The sequence below is a fragment of the Marmota flaviventris genome, chromosome 5 (genome assembly GCF_047511675.1).
Source record: "Marmota flaviventris isolate mMarFla1 chromosome 5, mMarFla1.hap1, whole genome shotgun sequence".
Classification (NCBI taxonomy): Eukaryota; Metazoa; Chordata; class Mammalia; order Rodentia; family Sciuridae; genus Marmota; species Marmota flaviventris.
In genome coordinates this window covers 106,985,078-106,999,851 of record NC_092502.1, presented here as the reverse complement: position 1 = coordinate 106,999,851, position 14,774 = coordinate 106,985,078, and the positions used below count along the sequence as shown (strand labels likewise).

Here is a 14,774-nt window from a genome sequence, read left to right as displayed (position 1 = left end):
GGAGCCAAAGGTCTAAGGATCTCTAAGACAGTCTTCTGTGGTGATCAAACTGTTCTATATCTGTGCTGTCCAATATGGTTACCCCTAGACACTTGTAGCTGTAGAGCACTTAAAATGTGACAAGTATGACTGAAGACCAGAATCCTTAAGCTTCAATAAATTTTAATTTAAAATAGCCAGCTATGGCTAGTGGCTACTATATTAGACAGAACAAGTAAGAGTTAGAAAAATTTGGGCCTAGGTAGGGAAAGACCCTAGAAAAACAGTGTGGAGATGGCTCAAGATGTTAAGTCTGTGCCAAGCTATAAGTAACCTGAAAATACATCTGTGACATGCCCCAGCAGGAATCACTGTGCCCACACTCTTACAGGTCAGAATGAAGAACTGTCAGGGGTTTGACCCATATGAATGGACACTGAGAAGGTAATTAAACAGAATTAAATACAGTTAAGGAAGAAACATCCATAGAAAAAAGAATGGAGAATGGCTCTGAAACAGAACAAAGTCTTTGAAGAGTCAGGTGCAACTGTTACAGTTAACAATGGCCAAGGGAACAGGCATGTAGCCATCTACCTACCATTGAGTATTTTTCAATGTCTAAGAAATAAGGCTATTTATAATTACTTGTTAAAGTAAGGCATTTCAAACTTTCCTTAAGCTTTTTTAAGTATAACTTAGAAATACTCCATTTGGAAAACTACATTTTAATGATTACTTTCAAGTGATCCTTTTCCTATTGCTTGGAATTATTCATTTAAGTTGCACAAAGTAAATTTCTTCTAACTGTTCCACTTACAAATTCCTTTATACAACTAAAAAATATTTAGATTTAAGAATCTGATTCTCTTTTAAACAGCACTTCCAATGCTTGACCCAACAAGCAAAACCTTCTCAAGTGTTTAACTCTTATAAACATACTAAGTTAAACATATAATGACCTTCTAAGTTCTTCAAAACATTCCAGTATTTTTGCAGACTTAGTAACATTTAGAAATATCGTCCAACTAAAAATCACAAAAATCTGTTAGGCATTTTAAATTAAAATCTTAAGGCCAATGTTACATATTATACCATGACAATTAGGCTAAAATACTTCAAGTAGCATATTTATCCCCATGAATATAAAAACAATTGAACTTAAAAATATTGATGACTATGGGAATTGTTTCCTAATCTTTTTTTTTTTTTAATTTGCAATCACTACATACTTAAGAACTACAACACTCAGTGAAGTTTCATTAAAAGGACAGTAGTTCAGGCCCAGCAGGCAGGACAGTGCTGAAATGACGCAGAACTCAAGCTTGGGGACTTCATAGAGAATTTAATGACTTTTGTTAATTCAATGTTAAATGAAAATTAATTCCAACCTTGGATGGCTGTGGTGAGAACCACATGAAATAACTACAAAAAACTCCGATGTTTCACAACTGATAGCAGCCACAGTTCGTTAGAATTTCAACTCTAGTACGTTAACTATCAGCATGCTTACAAAGTTTTTTTTATGTTAAAAAAGCTTTTAAAAAGAAATTTTATTTAAATAAATTAACCCTTTTCAACCTGAAAACACAGCTTCTGATCTTGATTAATCTCATAATTACTCAGGGAAGCAAACTCCTGGTTTCTTACAAGCCACTATGCTGCCTGATTACTTATACAATTCACAAAAGGGAAACTATACCTTACTTTTGTGCCTATGGCCGTACTAGAACACATTAGCCCACTTTTTTCCATTTTATGAAAACCTGAATTTACAAAACCAAAATTATGAGAGATTCCCATAATAAAATCTTTCTCTAAAGATTCTTCTAGCTCAAGACATCATTACTATACACATTACTAACTGAGGTTGGTAGAAATTGGGGGGAAGGTGGGAGAGGTAGCAATTGTGAACTGTGTGCTAGGAGTTACTAGACATTATCCATCAGGAATTGGTACTTACCAAAAAGCCAATAAGAAAATAAGAATCTCTTTAATAAAAATGTAATTTACATTAAGCTTTCAAAAACAACTATTTTTCAAAGTAAGCTGCTCTGGTTTGAGGTTCTGAACCACAAGGTAATTATTAAGAACAGAAAAAATAAATTCTTAGGTCAGAGAAGCGTTTTGAGAGGGACAGGTAGCTATAAAATAAGATACAAACATGTACATATTAGGCTGAAAGGCTATTTTATTGCAAAAAAAGTGACAAATTTTATCTTTCTCCTGACCTAAACTTGGTGGAAAGCCCACATATTAAAGGAAAGGGGGGAAATGCAGTCCAATAAGGTCTATCTGTAGACCTTACTATTCTAGTAAGAATAGTTGAGACTAAATAAAAAGAAAAACCTGGGCTGGAAAGCATAATTTTTAGGCATCAAATCTGCCTTATCATCCTCTGAACACTTGTCCAATATGAACTATTCAGGGCTGACCAGCAATCTGCCACACTTGGAACAGACACAGTTCCCAGACCAGCTCAGACAGAGCATGTGATCTAAAACAGTGATGATAAAAAGGGAGGGGTGGCAGAGGGCCACCAAGGGGGGGCAAGGGCCCCAAAACCCCAACGGCACTGATTAGAGTGGAGTTATAATGTTGTTGCCATGTGTTTTTGTTGTTTCAAGGCTAGAAGAAAAAAGAAAAAAAAAAAAAAAAAACTCTGTTCATTTGGCAGGATTCCCAGTTGGAACTTCTCCAGAAAGGATTCATATTTGAACTCTTATGTGAATGCCTACCCAAAGGCTGACACAGAACATTGCTTATTAAAGTCAGTATCAACTCATCCAAGGTGGACAAACACTGCGACCAAGATGAGATCTTCTAGCTGAAGATGCCATAAAATAATTTCTTACATGGAAAACCATGTATTAGAAAAGGTACTTATTTTCCAATCATAATTATTCCAGTCTCTTCTATAAAGTTGCTTCTGTGTAGTCTTTTCATATATCAAGACATTTTCTTTCCAATAGTTATTAGAGTCAAATCTATCCAAAGTTAGAAGTTCTTCTTTGTCCTATTAAGCCAACACTATGATGCTGTCTTCTTCTTGTCTGGAAATTCAACAGATGTATGTTCCAACAAAGAAGAGCTTTCTTGCCTTGTCATGGTAGCAAAAAGCATGTCCATCATTCCCAAGGTTTCTAGGAGCTCTCTTTGGTAATCAATCTCTTTTTCTACAAGTCCTTGAAGTAATATAAACTTTTTATCAACTACAGGTGACTGACCAATCACAGGCAGATATATATCTAAAAAGAGAAGGAAACACATAAACTAGAAACACCTTTCTATATATAATAAGTAAAAATCAAGTGTTAGAAAAGTATTAAAATATTAAATACAAAAACACTGAAAAAAATCTGTACTTATTTTATAATCAATTCATTATTACAGAAAGCATAATAATTCATCTAAATAAATGCATTTCATAAAAACATAATTACAGAAACGACAAAGCAGTAGTCTCATTTTCATTTTCCCATTAAAAAATAGTCATGGTCATTTCAGATGTTTATGGAAACATTTCTTTTTAATTTTAATAACCCTAATCCTGTCAATTCTAAGTCATGCTGCTGTGAACTTTACTCCATTTTGAACTGCAATGATATATTATTGATATTTTATCTTCTTCATGAAAATCCTTATTGGACAACTGATAAAAAGCAAAACAAGTAAAATTGCTTGATTTCTAAATTTTTATTTGATCATGATGCCTCTACTTTTTTTGGAGGTGGGAGGGGTAGGTAGTGCTGGGATCAAACACAGAACCTTGCACATGTTAGGCAAGCATGCTACCACTGAGCTATACCCCCAACCCAACACCTCTACTTATGCAACCATGTTAGGATTTTTAAGTTTTAACAACACTTACCAATAATTATTTCAGCAGCATTGATCAAAACAGGGGCAAATCTTGGTTGAGACAAATTCCTACAAAGCAAAACTTCTATTTAATGAAACCTCCAAACTTTTAAAAACTCCCTAAAGCAGATTTAATTGTTCTACCAGTTTCTCACAAAGATCAAACTAAAAATAAATGTCTCTCATTAGGTGTTAAAGAAGGATTTTGATGAAACATACAAATGTTTCATAAACATAAAACATACCTTATCAAAAAATTAAGAACACGACTAATTTCCTTTTCATCCCGACCCGCAAGGGCATTTGCAAGGACTCCTCTTCGATTTAGCTCTTTTATGATGGAAACTGTAACCTCAGGTGTCTTTATTATACAACTAGGCTAGAAAAACATGAGGAGAAAAAATGGGGTTAAAAAAAAAAAAAAAATCACCTTGCTAAATCACCAAGTTTTTTCTACTTCCACAATTCCAAGTCATGGTAATACACAAACCAAATAGTAAAATGATTAAAAAAAAAAAAAAAATGCCCCTTACTCACCTCAAGGACTCTGTCAAGTGCCTTAGAGATCCTAAAATTTTTCAGATCCCTGTCATACAATTCTAGGTGTTTCTTTGTTGGCCTATTGATCAAAATATCATCCTGTATGGAGGAAGAAAATCAGCATATACCAAGTTCCACTCAAAACAAACTTTTTCACAATGAAATAATAATTTTTTTTAATCAGGGTGCCTTTACACTATGTCAGATAATGTTCATATGTCCATAATGATTTGTCAATCAATGTGTTCTTACTCTTTTATGATTTTCTACTTACAACTTTCTCAATCCTCTTTACATGGCAGGCAGAATAATAAAACGAGAATCAGAGATATTAAGATCTAGTTCTAACATCTCTGGATACCAGTAATGGAATACTGAATCAATCAAAGCTTTGTGTATTTCAATCTTCTCAGATGCCAAATAGAGACATTATAGGCAGGAGTCATTTAGAAAAGCAAATCAGACAGTGTGTGAAAGACAGTGTTTTGAACACGGTAATGCACTGTATCATTATTACGGTATGGCTCAGAATATTAAATAAAGTAGCCTTTGTTCCCCATTATTACTCAATAATTATTCAATAATGTTCCCAATACAGCAATCTGGAGCCAATTCTAATAAAGCCAAAAGCAAAATAAAGTTAAATACCACGCAAACTACACTTTCCCGTAATAGGCAGGGATGAAATTGGCTACTTTAAGAAATGTCACCTTTTAAAAGATATGAGAAATATATAATTACCCGTTGTTTCATGTAATTTTTTCCTTTAATAAAGGTTCGATATGCAGGCCTTCTTCTTCTTGGAAGAGGATCTTTCTTTGCTTCAGACTTCCGATGTTTAACACTCAATATTCCATTGGTCATTCCTACAACTATTGTCTCATCTTCATGCTAATAGCAATTAGAAATACGTTAGTCTATTTCAGTGTAATAATTTTATAGCACCTTTACTTCAAAATAACACTTATACCATGTTTGCTACTTATGCACACTATCATCAACAGCATCATTCAGACATAGAAACTATAACTAACAATGATCTATGCAAAATGTTAAGAGCAAAATCATTTTTTCCTCTAGGATACCATTAAGTTGATGGCACTTATTATACTTGTAAAATATCACTGGCAAAGTATATATAATAAGACACAGTTAATGGCATCTTAGAAAAGATTCAAAATAATTTTTCTGCATTCTCTGATTAGAAAAAGGATTACACGGTGGCATGACTTTTCACAGTACTGCTTTCCAAAATAGTTTTTAATTAGCTTTTCTGCTCCCAATTCAGATTTTTATATAATGTATTCAAACATACTCCAGCCCAAATGTGGCTCCTTAGAAACCTGATAATGGACATTCCAGAAAAAACAGTCAACAAAGAAAAGAAACTATTCATTTTGCTGCTCCTTTCTGACTTCATGGTATGTGTGTGTGTGTGTGTACACATAGAGCCAAAATTGCCTTTCTAAAGTACTGTAATACCCTTGAGTTAAATGTGTTGAAGAGAGATTTATCAACTTTCTAGGTTCAATCCCTGATGTTAATAATGCCCACAACACTGTACTTACTACAGGAGTCATTGGAACCTAAATCTAAATTGATGCTAAGTTATTAGGACAACTCATATTCTAGAACTTGTCTTAACTCAAAGAGCTAATGTGGTTTATTCTAATGCAAAGATAAACCCTAAAATTCCATCTTATCTTCATTTAACAGACAAGGTTAGTGACAGCTTTTAAAAAAAGCTAAAAGTACTTACTGCAAGTGCAAGACTTAAAATTGAAGCTGCATAATCAAAACTGTGGACTACTTTGTAGGAAGTCGTGCTATATACTTTCACCTTCCTAATAAAAAAGAAAGAATTGTCAAAAATCATCTTGAGTATAAAATGCATTCTTCCATTTCAATTCATCTATTGGAAAACTCAATATATGAACATTAAAATTTATATAACAGTTTAGAAAAACAATTCTTCACTGAATCCCTTTAAAAAATGAGCTATATTTCAGCACTGGCCATACATGAATAAAGACTTTGATTAGCCACTTAAAATAGAAACCAAAGGGTAGACCATGAACCACTGTCATTTAAAGATAAAACCTGCAAGTTAAAAAAAAAAAAAAAAAAAAAGGAATCCATGAATGTCCACTGCAAGTCAAAAGAACAGAACAGTTTTACAACCTCTTGTTACAGATATTTTGGGTCAGAGAATCATGTTGTGAGGGCTGCTTGTGTGAAGCACAGCTTTAGAACATTAAAAAATGGAATAGTAAATATCTATTTAAAATAGTAATATTTGGATATCAATGATAGAAATGTTCACATGAAGCTTTAAATTTTAAACATCTAGAATAATATACATATTCATAATAAAAACTTCAAAATATATAACTGTATAATGATTTTAAAAGAAAATATAGAATAGATTATTTTAAAAGATTAATGTATTTATTTATTTATCACAAATATTACTAAAATACTTTATTTTCTCAAGCAATAAATACTTGTAAATTAATAAAGATAAACAAGAAAATTAAAATGCCAACCTATCCAGTGAGCCTGAGAGTAACCTCTGTCCAGAGCTGCTCAGACATAAACATGTGACAGTTTTGTGATGATTTTTCAAAGACACAAGCAACTGTCCTTTTAACATGTCCCAAACTTTAACATAGCGACCTCCTATAAAAAGAAATAGTCATGAGTTTGATATTCTACCCATATCAACAACATTTTAAGGAGCTGAAAAACATCCTTCACTAGACATTCCTTAGGGTAGAGGTAGAGTGAGAGGTTCCAGAGCCACACTGCCTGGTTTAAATCCTGGCTCCCCAACCCACGAAGTATGTGACTAAATAATAACACTTCCCACCTTACAGAACTGTCCAGATGCTTAAGAACATTTTAAATTCAGTATCTTTTTTCAACAAAATGTCAAGAAAAAAATCTAGTAGAGAAAATAGAAAAAGGGATGGGGGAGTGAAGCTTTTGTATCATTTGGGGAAACAGGGCTGCAATTCAATCCACAATCCCTACCTTCCTTCTTCAATGTAGCAGTTTATGAGAGGAATCACAGTTTGAAACTAATGATCTAGTCCAATCTCTCATTTTCCAAGTCTAGAGACATTAAGTGACTGCCCAAGGTCACACAACTAGCTAGTGACAATGGCACAGTGCAGATTAGCATATAGGTTTTCATTCTCCTGTTCAACTTGGCCTTATTTCTATTTCTCAAAAAAAAAAAAAAAAAAAAAAAAAAAAAAAAAAACAGGTACTAGGAAAAAAGAATATAAAACAGGATAAGCTAAAATGAATGGCTGCACACACTACCATGTGTATGCTATGAAGTATCCATACTATCTGTACATTCTTCTAATGTGAACACTTTTTCACTTTTTTTTTTTTTTTTTTTTGGTACCAGGAATTGAACCCAGGGGCAATTTACCACTGAGTCACATCCCCATCCCTTTTTATATTTTATTTAGAGATAAAGTCGCTAAGTTGCTTAGGGCCTCTCTTAGTTGCTAAAGCTGGTTTTGAACCCGCAATTCTCCTGCCTCAGCCTCCCAAGCCACTGGGATTATAAGTGTGTGCCAATGCTGCTGACAGATTTCTGCTTTGTTAAGAAATGAATAAAAGTCAAATTATCTCTTCTATTATCATCATAAAAATGGACTAATCAAAAAAATCTTCTGCCCCAATTTGAAGAAAATGCCTGATTCCACATTAGCTCCTCCTCCAGCACTATCAACTACTACTGGGTAAGAACATTTTATCAATAGAGATACATAAAAAGTAACAAGCCTGATTCTAGATCTAAAAGATCCTGTTTTCAAAAGCTGCTATAAATCTCTTATGCAGTAATAACAAAAGGAGAACCCAGTAGATTTCTGGGGTCAAATGACACAGAGTTAAATGCATAATAAGTGTTTTTAATTCTGGGATTTTGGAACTGCCACATATCATTTTGCCTCGGATAATTAGTTGAAACTTTCATTTCATCTCCTTGATTGTAAAGCAGTAAGAAAACTAACAATCCTATATGACTTTTGGAAGGCATTAGAAATAATTTGTATACAACAGCATAGTGCTTGGCTCAAGCTACGCTTTCAATAAATAGCTATTTGCCTGTCCCACTTATCAACTGTTTAAGCAAAAACTTAGATATGTAATCCAAGTACAAACTGAAAAATTATAAATAACAATTGATAAAGAAAAGTTTGATTCAAGAACAATACTGATGAGAGCTATCTTTAAAAGAGATACCTGAAGACACCAGAAGACCTCCAGAGGGGAAAAGCAGCACACTCTCCACTGGCTGCCCATGCTCCACAGAGAGAACACTCTTATTTGTTCGCGCATCAAACATCTTCACGGTATGATCATATGACCCTAAAATATCAATTTTTTGTATTATGTGTGTTTTACCATCTAAAAAAATAAAAACTATACAAGTATATGTGTGTCCAGACATAAATTTTCAAAGGAGATAAACTTTAGATGGAATTTTTTTTAAAAAGCCTACATATATGAACCCGACACAATATTTCTAAATCCTCTGCTACGACTTATTGTTTCTGAAGAAGCAGTATATATTTCTACATAGTATTTAACCTGCTCTGATCTTAAATTATTCCTATCTTCAGACTACTGTCACTGTGGAATCATCTGGGTATCTTTGTACAGAATCTCTTAAAAACTGAACTGCATGTAAAAACACTACAGTGTCTTGGCTGCTAGAAGTTCTCTATATAACAGGAGACTAAACCCATGACAGTTTTGATAGCCTATGTTTTCAAGTCAGCCTGATATTTCTAAGCACATTTAGAGGACAACAGAACAACCACTAAAAGGAAAAAAAGAAAAAACAATTATATAATTAATTTAAAAAATCATTTTTAATGTTTTTTCCCCAATGCTGGGAATTGAACCCAGGGCCTCACACATGCTAGGCAAGCACTCTACCACTGAGCTATACCCCCCAGTCCTATTAAAAAAAAAAAAATTAAACCTCTCTATCCCAAAAGAATCCCACAGCAATAAAATGCAGAGTTCACCAACCTGTTACAAAGAGATCTGGGTTCAGTTTGCTAGCACATCCACATCGTACATAATCAGAATGTTCTTTGAATGTCAGAATTTCTTTCGAGTTTGGAATATCCCATAATTTAACTGTATAATCATCAGCCCCAGAGACCACATGGTATTTGTCAGCTGTAAAATCTACTGTATGAACTGCTCTGAAAGAACAAGAGCCAGTATATTAAAAAGCAAGAAAAAATTATATTTATTATATCTTTAAACATAAAACATTCCTTTTTCAGAGAATATTTATAGAAAGAAATCATGAGAGAAAAAAAAATCTTTTAAAACAGGTATTCGCCCTAAGCCAATTTAAAAATGGTAATACCACTATACTATAAAGTTAATAAGAATATTAAACAACAGTCTTAAAATTGCATTTTCTAGTATGTTAATAATTCTACTTAGTTGCTTAATGAAAATGAGTGTTTTAAATGCTGAAGCTATTGTTTTGCTTCAACAAATAAAACAAAAACATATAAAAACCACTGTCTCTTACTTTGTATGGCCTTCAAACTGTCTGAGGGGAGCCCTGCCGCTTATATCAAAAAGCTGAACTCCACCATCTTCACTGCCGGCCACAAGCAATCTACCATCTTGTCGAAAAGTAGCACAATATGCTGTGTCTTTAAAACGGGAAAAGGTTTTTATAGGTTCTTGGGAGTATCGGCCATAAATGTGAATCTATAAGATAAAAAACAATATTTTTACCAGGGACTCAAGATCAATAGTAAACTAAAAAAAAAAAAAAAAAATTATTATTGTACTTACTCTTGAGGAAGCTGTGACTGCATAGTTATATGGAGGCTGGGGAGAAAAGTCTACTTTTGACACTGCACCAAATTCCTTAATCTGAACAGGGGTCTTCATGAAAAAGAATGCAGAGTATTAACAGAGTTACACCTGGAAAACCTATTTAAGCATTATGTAATTTCTTACAGATAACTTGTTTGTTCTTAATAACATTTATTAGGTTTATCAGATTTTACAAATACAAAAGAATCAAAAAAGGGCAATATCCCATCACCCAGACTATTCTTGTTGCTGCTAACTTAAATAAACATGGCTAGAAAGCCACACTCCATCATCTCTTCAGTTGCTATATGCTGTAATTTCCAACAGAAAAGAAAAAGTAAAAGTAAAGTCTTTACCAGCATACATTTAGCTTTTTTAAAAATTAACACAAACATGACCATACTATGCAGCCAGTTATATACCTTGCTTTTTGTCACTAAATAACCCATCTTAGCAAACTTTCATATAGAAAGCAACAGATTGACTATTCATTATAAGGATATACCAAAATTTATTATAGCAGCTGACTAGTAATAGACACAAGTTTTTCAGGAATTCTTACATATAATACTTTGATAAGTTTACATCTAATATGCATACATATGTATGTATACATATAAATGTTAAGATACATATACATAATATATGTATATGCATATATATATACACACACACATACATATATACTTAAACAAACCTTGGGGAGTATATTGATTATGTTTCAAGTTATCAAAGTACAAAGCCAAAGGGTATCTGCATTTTAAAAATCATAACAGATACTTTCAAATTGCCTTCCAAATGTGTACTAATTTCCAAGTAGCCCTCATGACCATTTAATATATTTACTGTATATTTGTATTTTTTTTCCACAAACTGCCCACTCCCAAACTTCTTCCAGTTTCCTATTTAGTTTTTCCATTTTAAAAAATCACTTGTAAGCCTTATTAGAAGATAGAGAACTAATTTCACAGCACTTAGATTTAAAAAAGAAAGAAAATACTTCTCACATATAAGGTTTAAATTCTAAAATTTGTTTCATTTGGTACTGATTAGTCATATATTCTGAGTTAGACCCTTGTACGGATCAAGTAATATAGACTTTTTATAGAATTCCAAGATACAAATAGGTGTCATGTTATCTACCCAAACTATAAGCTGCTCATAGATTGTTTTTAGTTAATGGTCTGTCAGCATACCTAAAGTATAACATATGCAGGAAAAAAATGGATATAAATGCATAAATAAATAAACATAATTCCCCTCCTCCCTCATTATTTCCCATACTTACCTTATAGTTGTTCCAGTACAGAGTATCTTGGGTGATTTTTTCACCAAGTATAGGATATGTTTGAATAGCTACAGGTTTATAACCAGCCATGATTTCATATAATTGCACTATTGTCCAAGGTCAATAATTTAGAGTTGATGTTAGAAATAATTATAGTGACTCTGCTTAACTCTGAAAAAGAAAATATTTTAAAACACATATTATTCATAAACATATGGGTATGATTTTTACTCTGCTTTCTTTCAGAAGGCTGTGTGGAAGTTTATAGATTAAAGACCAATAAACCACTTAATTGTAACCCAGAAGAAATAATCTAAAGGAAACAGGAAGAATATAGGTCAGGTTACCACACTGTACCATCTATTCAGCTGTACATAAGGGCTGTATACAAATGTTCTCACACCTACCTGACCAGTTTGCAATAGTTAGGAATAAATCTGGTGCAGCCTTCTGGTAGTCAAACCAGAAAGAAGCACACTGGCTTCAGGTTTGATCATAGGAAATATGTATTATAACTACAAATACAAAACTTTCTTGAAACTTAAGAAGACATTTAGTCTTTAAGAATAAAGTCCCCAGACTTGACTTCCTGAAAGTCTAAAAATGCCAAGAAGGAAACCAAAGCTAACGATTCTAGTGGAGAAGCTTAATTTTGTAAGGCTTACAATGTATATAGAAGCTTATAATGTAATTTTAAAAGGTTTAAACAGTAAGGAAAAAAAAACAGAAAAGGCAATTCTAAGTTAAAGTGACAAAATAAGATAAAAATGAACTAAAACCTTTAACATAATCAAGCTAAAACATCTTTCCAGAACTACTCAGTGGCAAAAAAAAGAGACTCAATTCTATCATATCAGATGAATGATTCCAGTGATGCTATTTTCATCTGTTTTGAAAAGCCCCAAAATATGACATTGGTAACATCAAAACAAATAGATATGACATATTTTAAAGGCTATTTTGATAAAACATGGCAATTCATGCCTAAAGGAGAAAATCTTTACTGTTCATTCAAGCACCTATAAAGTGCAGGACACTGTTTCAGGCACTGGGAATAGAGGTGAATATTCTTCATTTGGCTGGTGATTGGCTGCAGCTAGGAATCTAGACTCAGATTTGACTTGTCATCCTCCTCACACCCTAACAGTAAACAAAATCTACTGATTTTAACCTTCCAAATCTTTCTTAAACTTTCTTAAGTCCACTTAACTGCTAGTTCCATTACCCTAATTCAGGTTTTCTCATCTGTGATAATAATGCAACACTGTTCCAAGGTCTCTTTGACCTCCCTCAACCCCATCCATATTTCAAATTTTCAAATATTTGTAAGCAGCTGGCCTTGCTTACAAAACCCAATGCTCTCCAGAAAATAAAGTACAAGCTCCTTAACAGGAGGAACAAGGAACAAGAATGTAAGATCCTCTCTGATTTGGCTCTGGCTTACCTTCTAGCCTCATCTTTTGTTATTACCAATCATTAACTGTTCACTTAACACATCACGCTCATTCTTGCCTCAATGTCTTTGTCACTTGTGCTCTCTGCTAGGAATGTCCTCTACCTACTGCTATTTAATATTTAAGGCTCAACTCAGGAATCAGATCATTCTCCAGGAAACCTATTCTGCCCTCTGAGGAGAGGTCCTGTCTTCTAGGATCCTATTTAGCTCTGAATATTTCTATCTATGCACATAATTCTATTGCATTGGAATGATCTCTTTTCCCTGTTAAGTTGAATTGAAATTTTGAGTCTGAAAGATTTTTTTTTTAAGTGCTCAAAGAATGTTTCTGGAAGAAGAGAAAGGAAGCACTGGGTAAATTTCTATGGGGAAACACAAAATTAAAATTACAAGTACTGTCTTAAAATATGAACACTGCTACAGAGAACCCGTTCACAAACTTTCTGTAAAGGGCCAAATGGTAAATATTTTAGGCTTGGAGGGGCCAACAAGGAAAATTGAAGGAAGGATATTATATAGTTATTTATATAGCAAGTAAGAAAAAAAAGTCCCAAAGTTTTACTAACAATCTTCCCAAAATAATCATCACAATTTTTTTTTTTTTTGGTTTAGAATAAGAACAATAGGATTTTAGGGGGGCAAGGGATAACATTTCGTTTAATTCCAGTTCAAAGTCAGTGCTTCCAACATCAAGGATTGCTTATGCTCATCTATAAAAAGTATTCTTGACTCTCTGAATACACAAATCTGCTCCCTGACTCCCTTCTTTACCTCTCATTACAGTAATAGGAGTACCACTTCTTATCCCTTTCAACAAATAGTTTAAAGTTTTAGTGGAAAGAAGTGAAGTGCTCGGGGCTGGGGATGTGGCTCAAGCGGTAGCGCGCTTGCCTGGCATGCGTGCAGCCCGGTTGGATCCTCAGCACCACATACAAACAAAGATGTTGTGTCCGCCGAAAAACTTTAAAAAATAAATAAAAATTCTCTCTCTTAAAAAAAAAAAAAAGAAGTGAAGTGCTATAGCAGTGGTTTGACATTACAAAATGAGGAGCAGTAGTGGAGAGCAGGGATGTGGGTGGTGGGGAGACACAGTGCAAAAAGCCTGAGGCAAAAAATTGTGTGAAAATAAAGAGAAGGAGAATGATTCGGCCTAAGTCAAGATCTAAATGAATAACAAGTACTATTGCAATAGAATGCTATCAAATAAAATGCTATGAGTAACAACCAGGGTACTGAGAGCTCCGAAGAAAAGTTTTAATTCTACATGGAAAGAGTGTATCATTGCACCTGGGCATTAAAGTATAACATTAGCCCGTCTTCGCCACTTAACGACAGGCACAAGCAGAAGGCGGTGCAGAAGAGGAAATTCGGGGTCATTAGAAACTGAGGGAAACTTCTAAGCAAAGAAAGATGGAATTCTGCCCATTGCCTTGAAGGGGTGAGGATTATTCCGGAAGCTGATAAATGGACAAGAGAGAAGGTGACTGTAGCGCAGCAAAATCTGGGTCTAAATTCAATTGCCGGGATCTTGAAAAGCCGGTTAGGAAGTTTAACCATCTCCAGAGCATGCCAGAAACCACAGGGAGGCCTGATGACAGTCCGGGTTACCTTCACAGGAGCCGCCTTCACCTACCTCCACTGAGACCCAAGGATCCGCCGAGGTACCCCGCTTCCAAGGATAAGTTTTCTGACTTCTCCAGCGCCCAGCACCGGACCGTTCTGAATCCACCTGAGCAAAGTCACGCGGCCATCCACTGCCCAGTCCGCACACACCAAGAA

At 34.1% G+C, this 14,774-nt stretch overlaps 1 protein-coding gene across 2 annotated transcripts; it reads right to left on the bottom strand.

Annotated features, from left to right (window-relative positions):
* Positions 1-2,149: 2,149 nt before the first annotated feature.
* Utp15 (UTP15 small subunit processome component) lies at positions 2,150-14,772 on the bottom strand. Of its 2 annotated transcripts, XM_027927980.2 has the most exons (13): positions 14,629-14,772; positions 11,540-11,710; positions 10,228-10,320; positions 9,956-10,140; positions 9,436-9,614; positions 8,641-8,766; positions 6,924-7,056; positions 6,137-6,221; positions 5,119-5,268; positions 4,375-4,476; positions 4,083-4,216; positions 3,848-3,906; positions 2,150-3,224 (listed from the first exon to the last, which is right to left on the bottom strand). In XM_027927980.2, the coding sequence occupies exons 2-13, from the start codon at positions 11,627-11,629 to the stop codon at positions 3,007-3,009; spliced, it is 1,554 nt and encodes a 517-aa protein (XP_027783781.1). In that variant the 5' UTR covers positions 11,630-11,710; positions 14,629-14,772; the 3' UTR covers positions 2,150-3,006. The 2 variants fall into 2 exon arrangements, with proteins under 2 accessions (XP_027783781.1, XP_071468605.1); XM_071612504.1 differs by lacking the exon at positions 3,848-3,906 and having other exon boundaries at positions 3,095-3,224.
* Between the last annotated feature and the right edge of the window lie 2 nt (positions 14,773-14,774).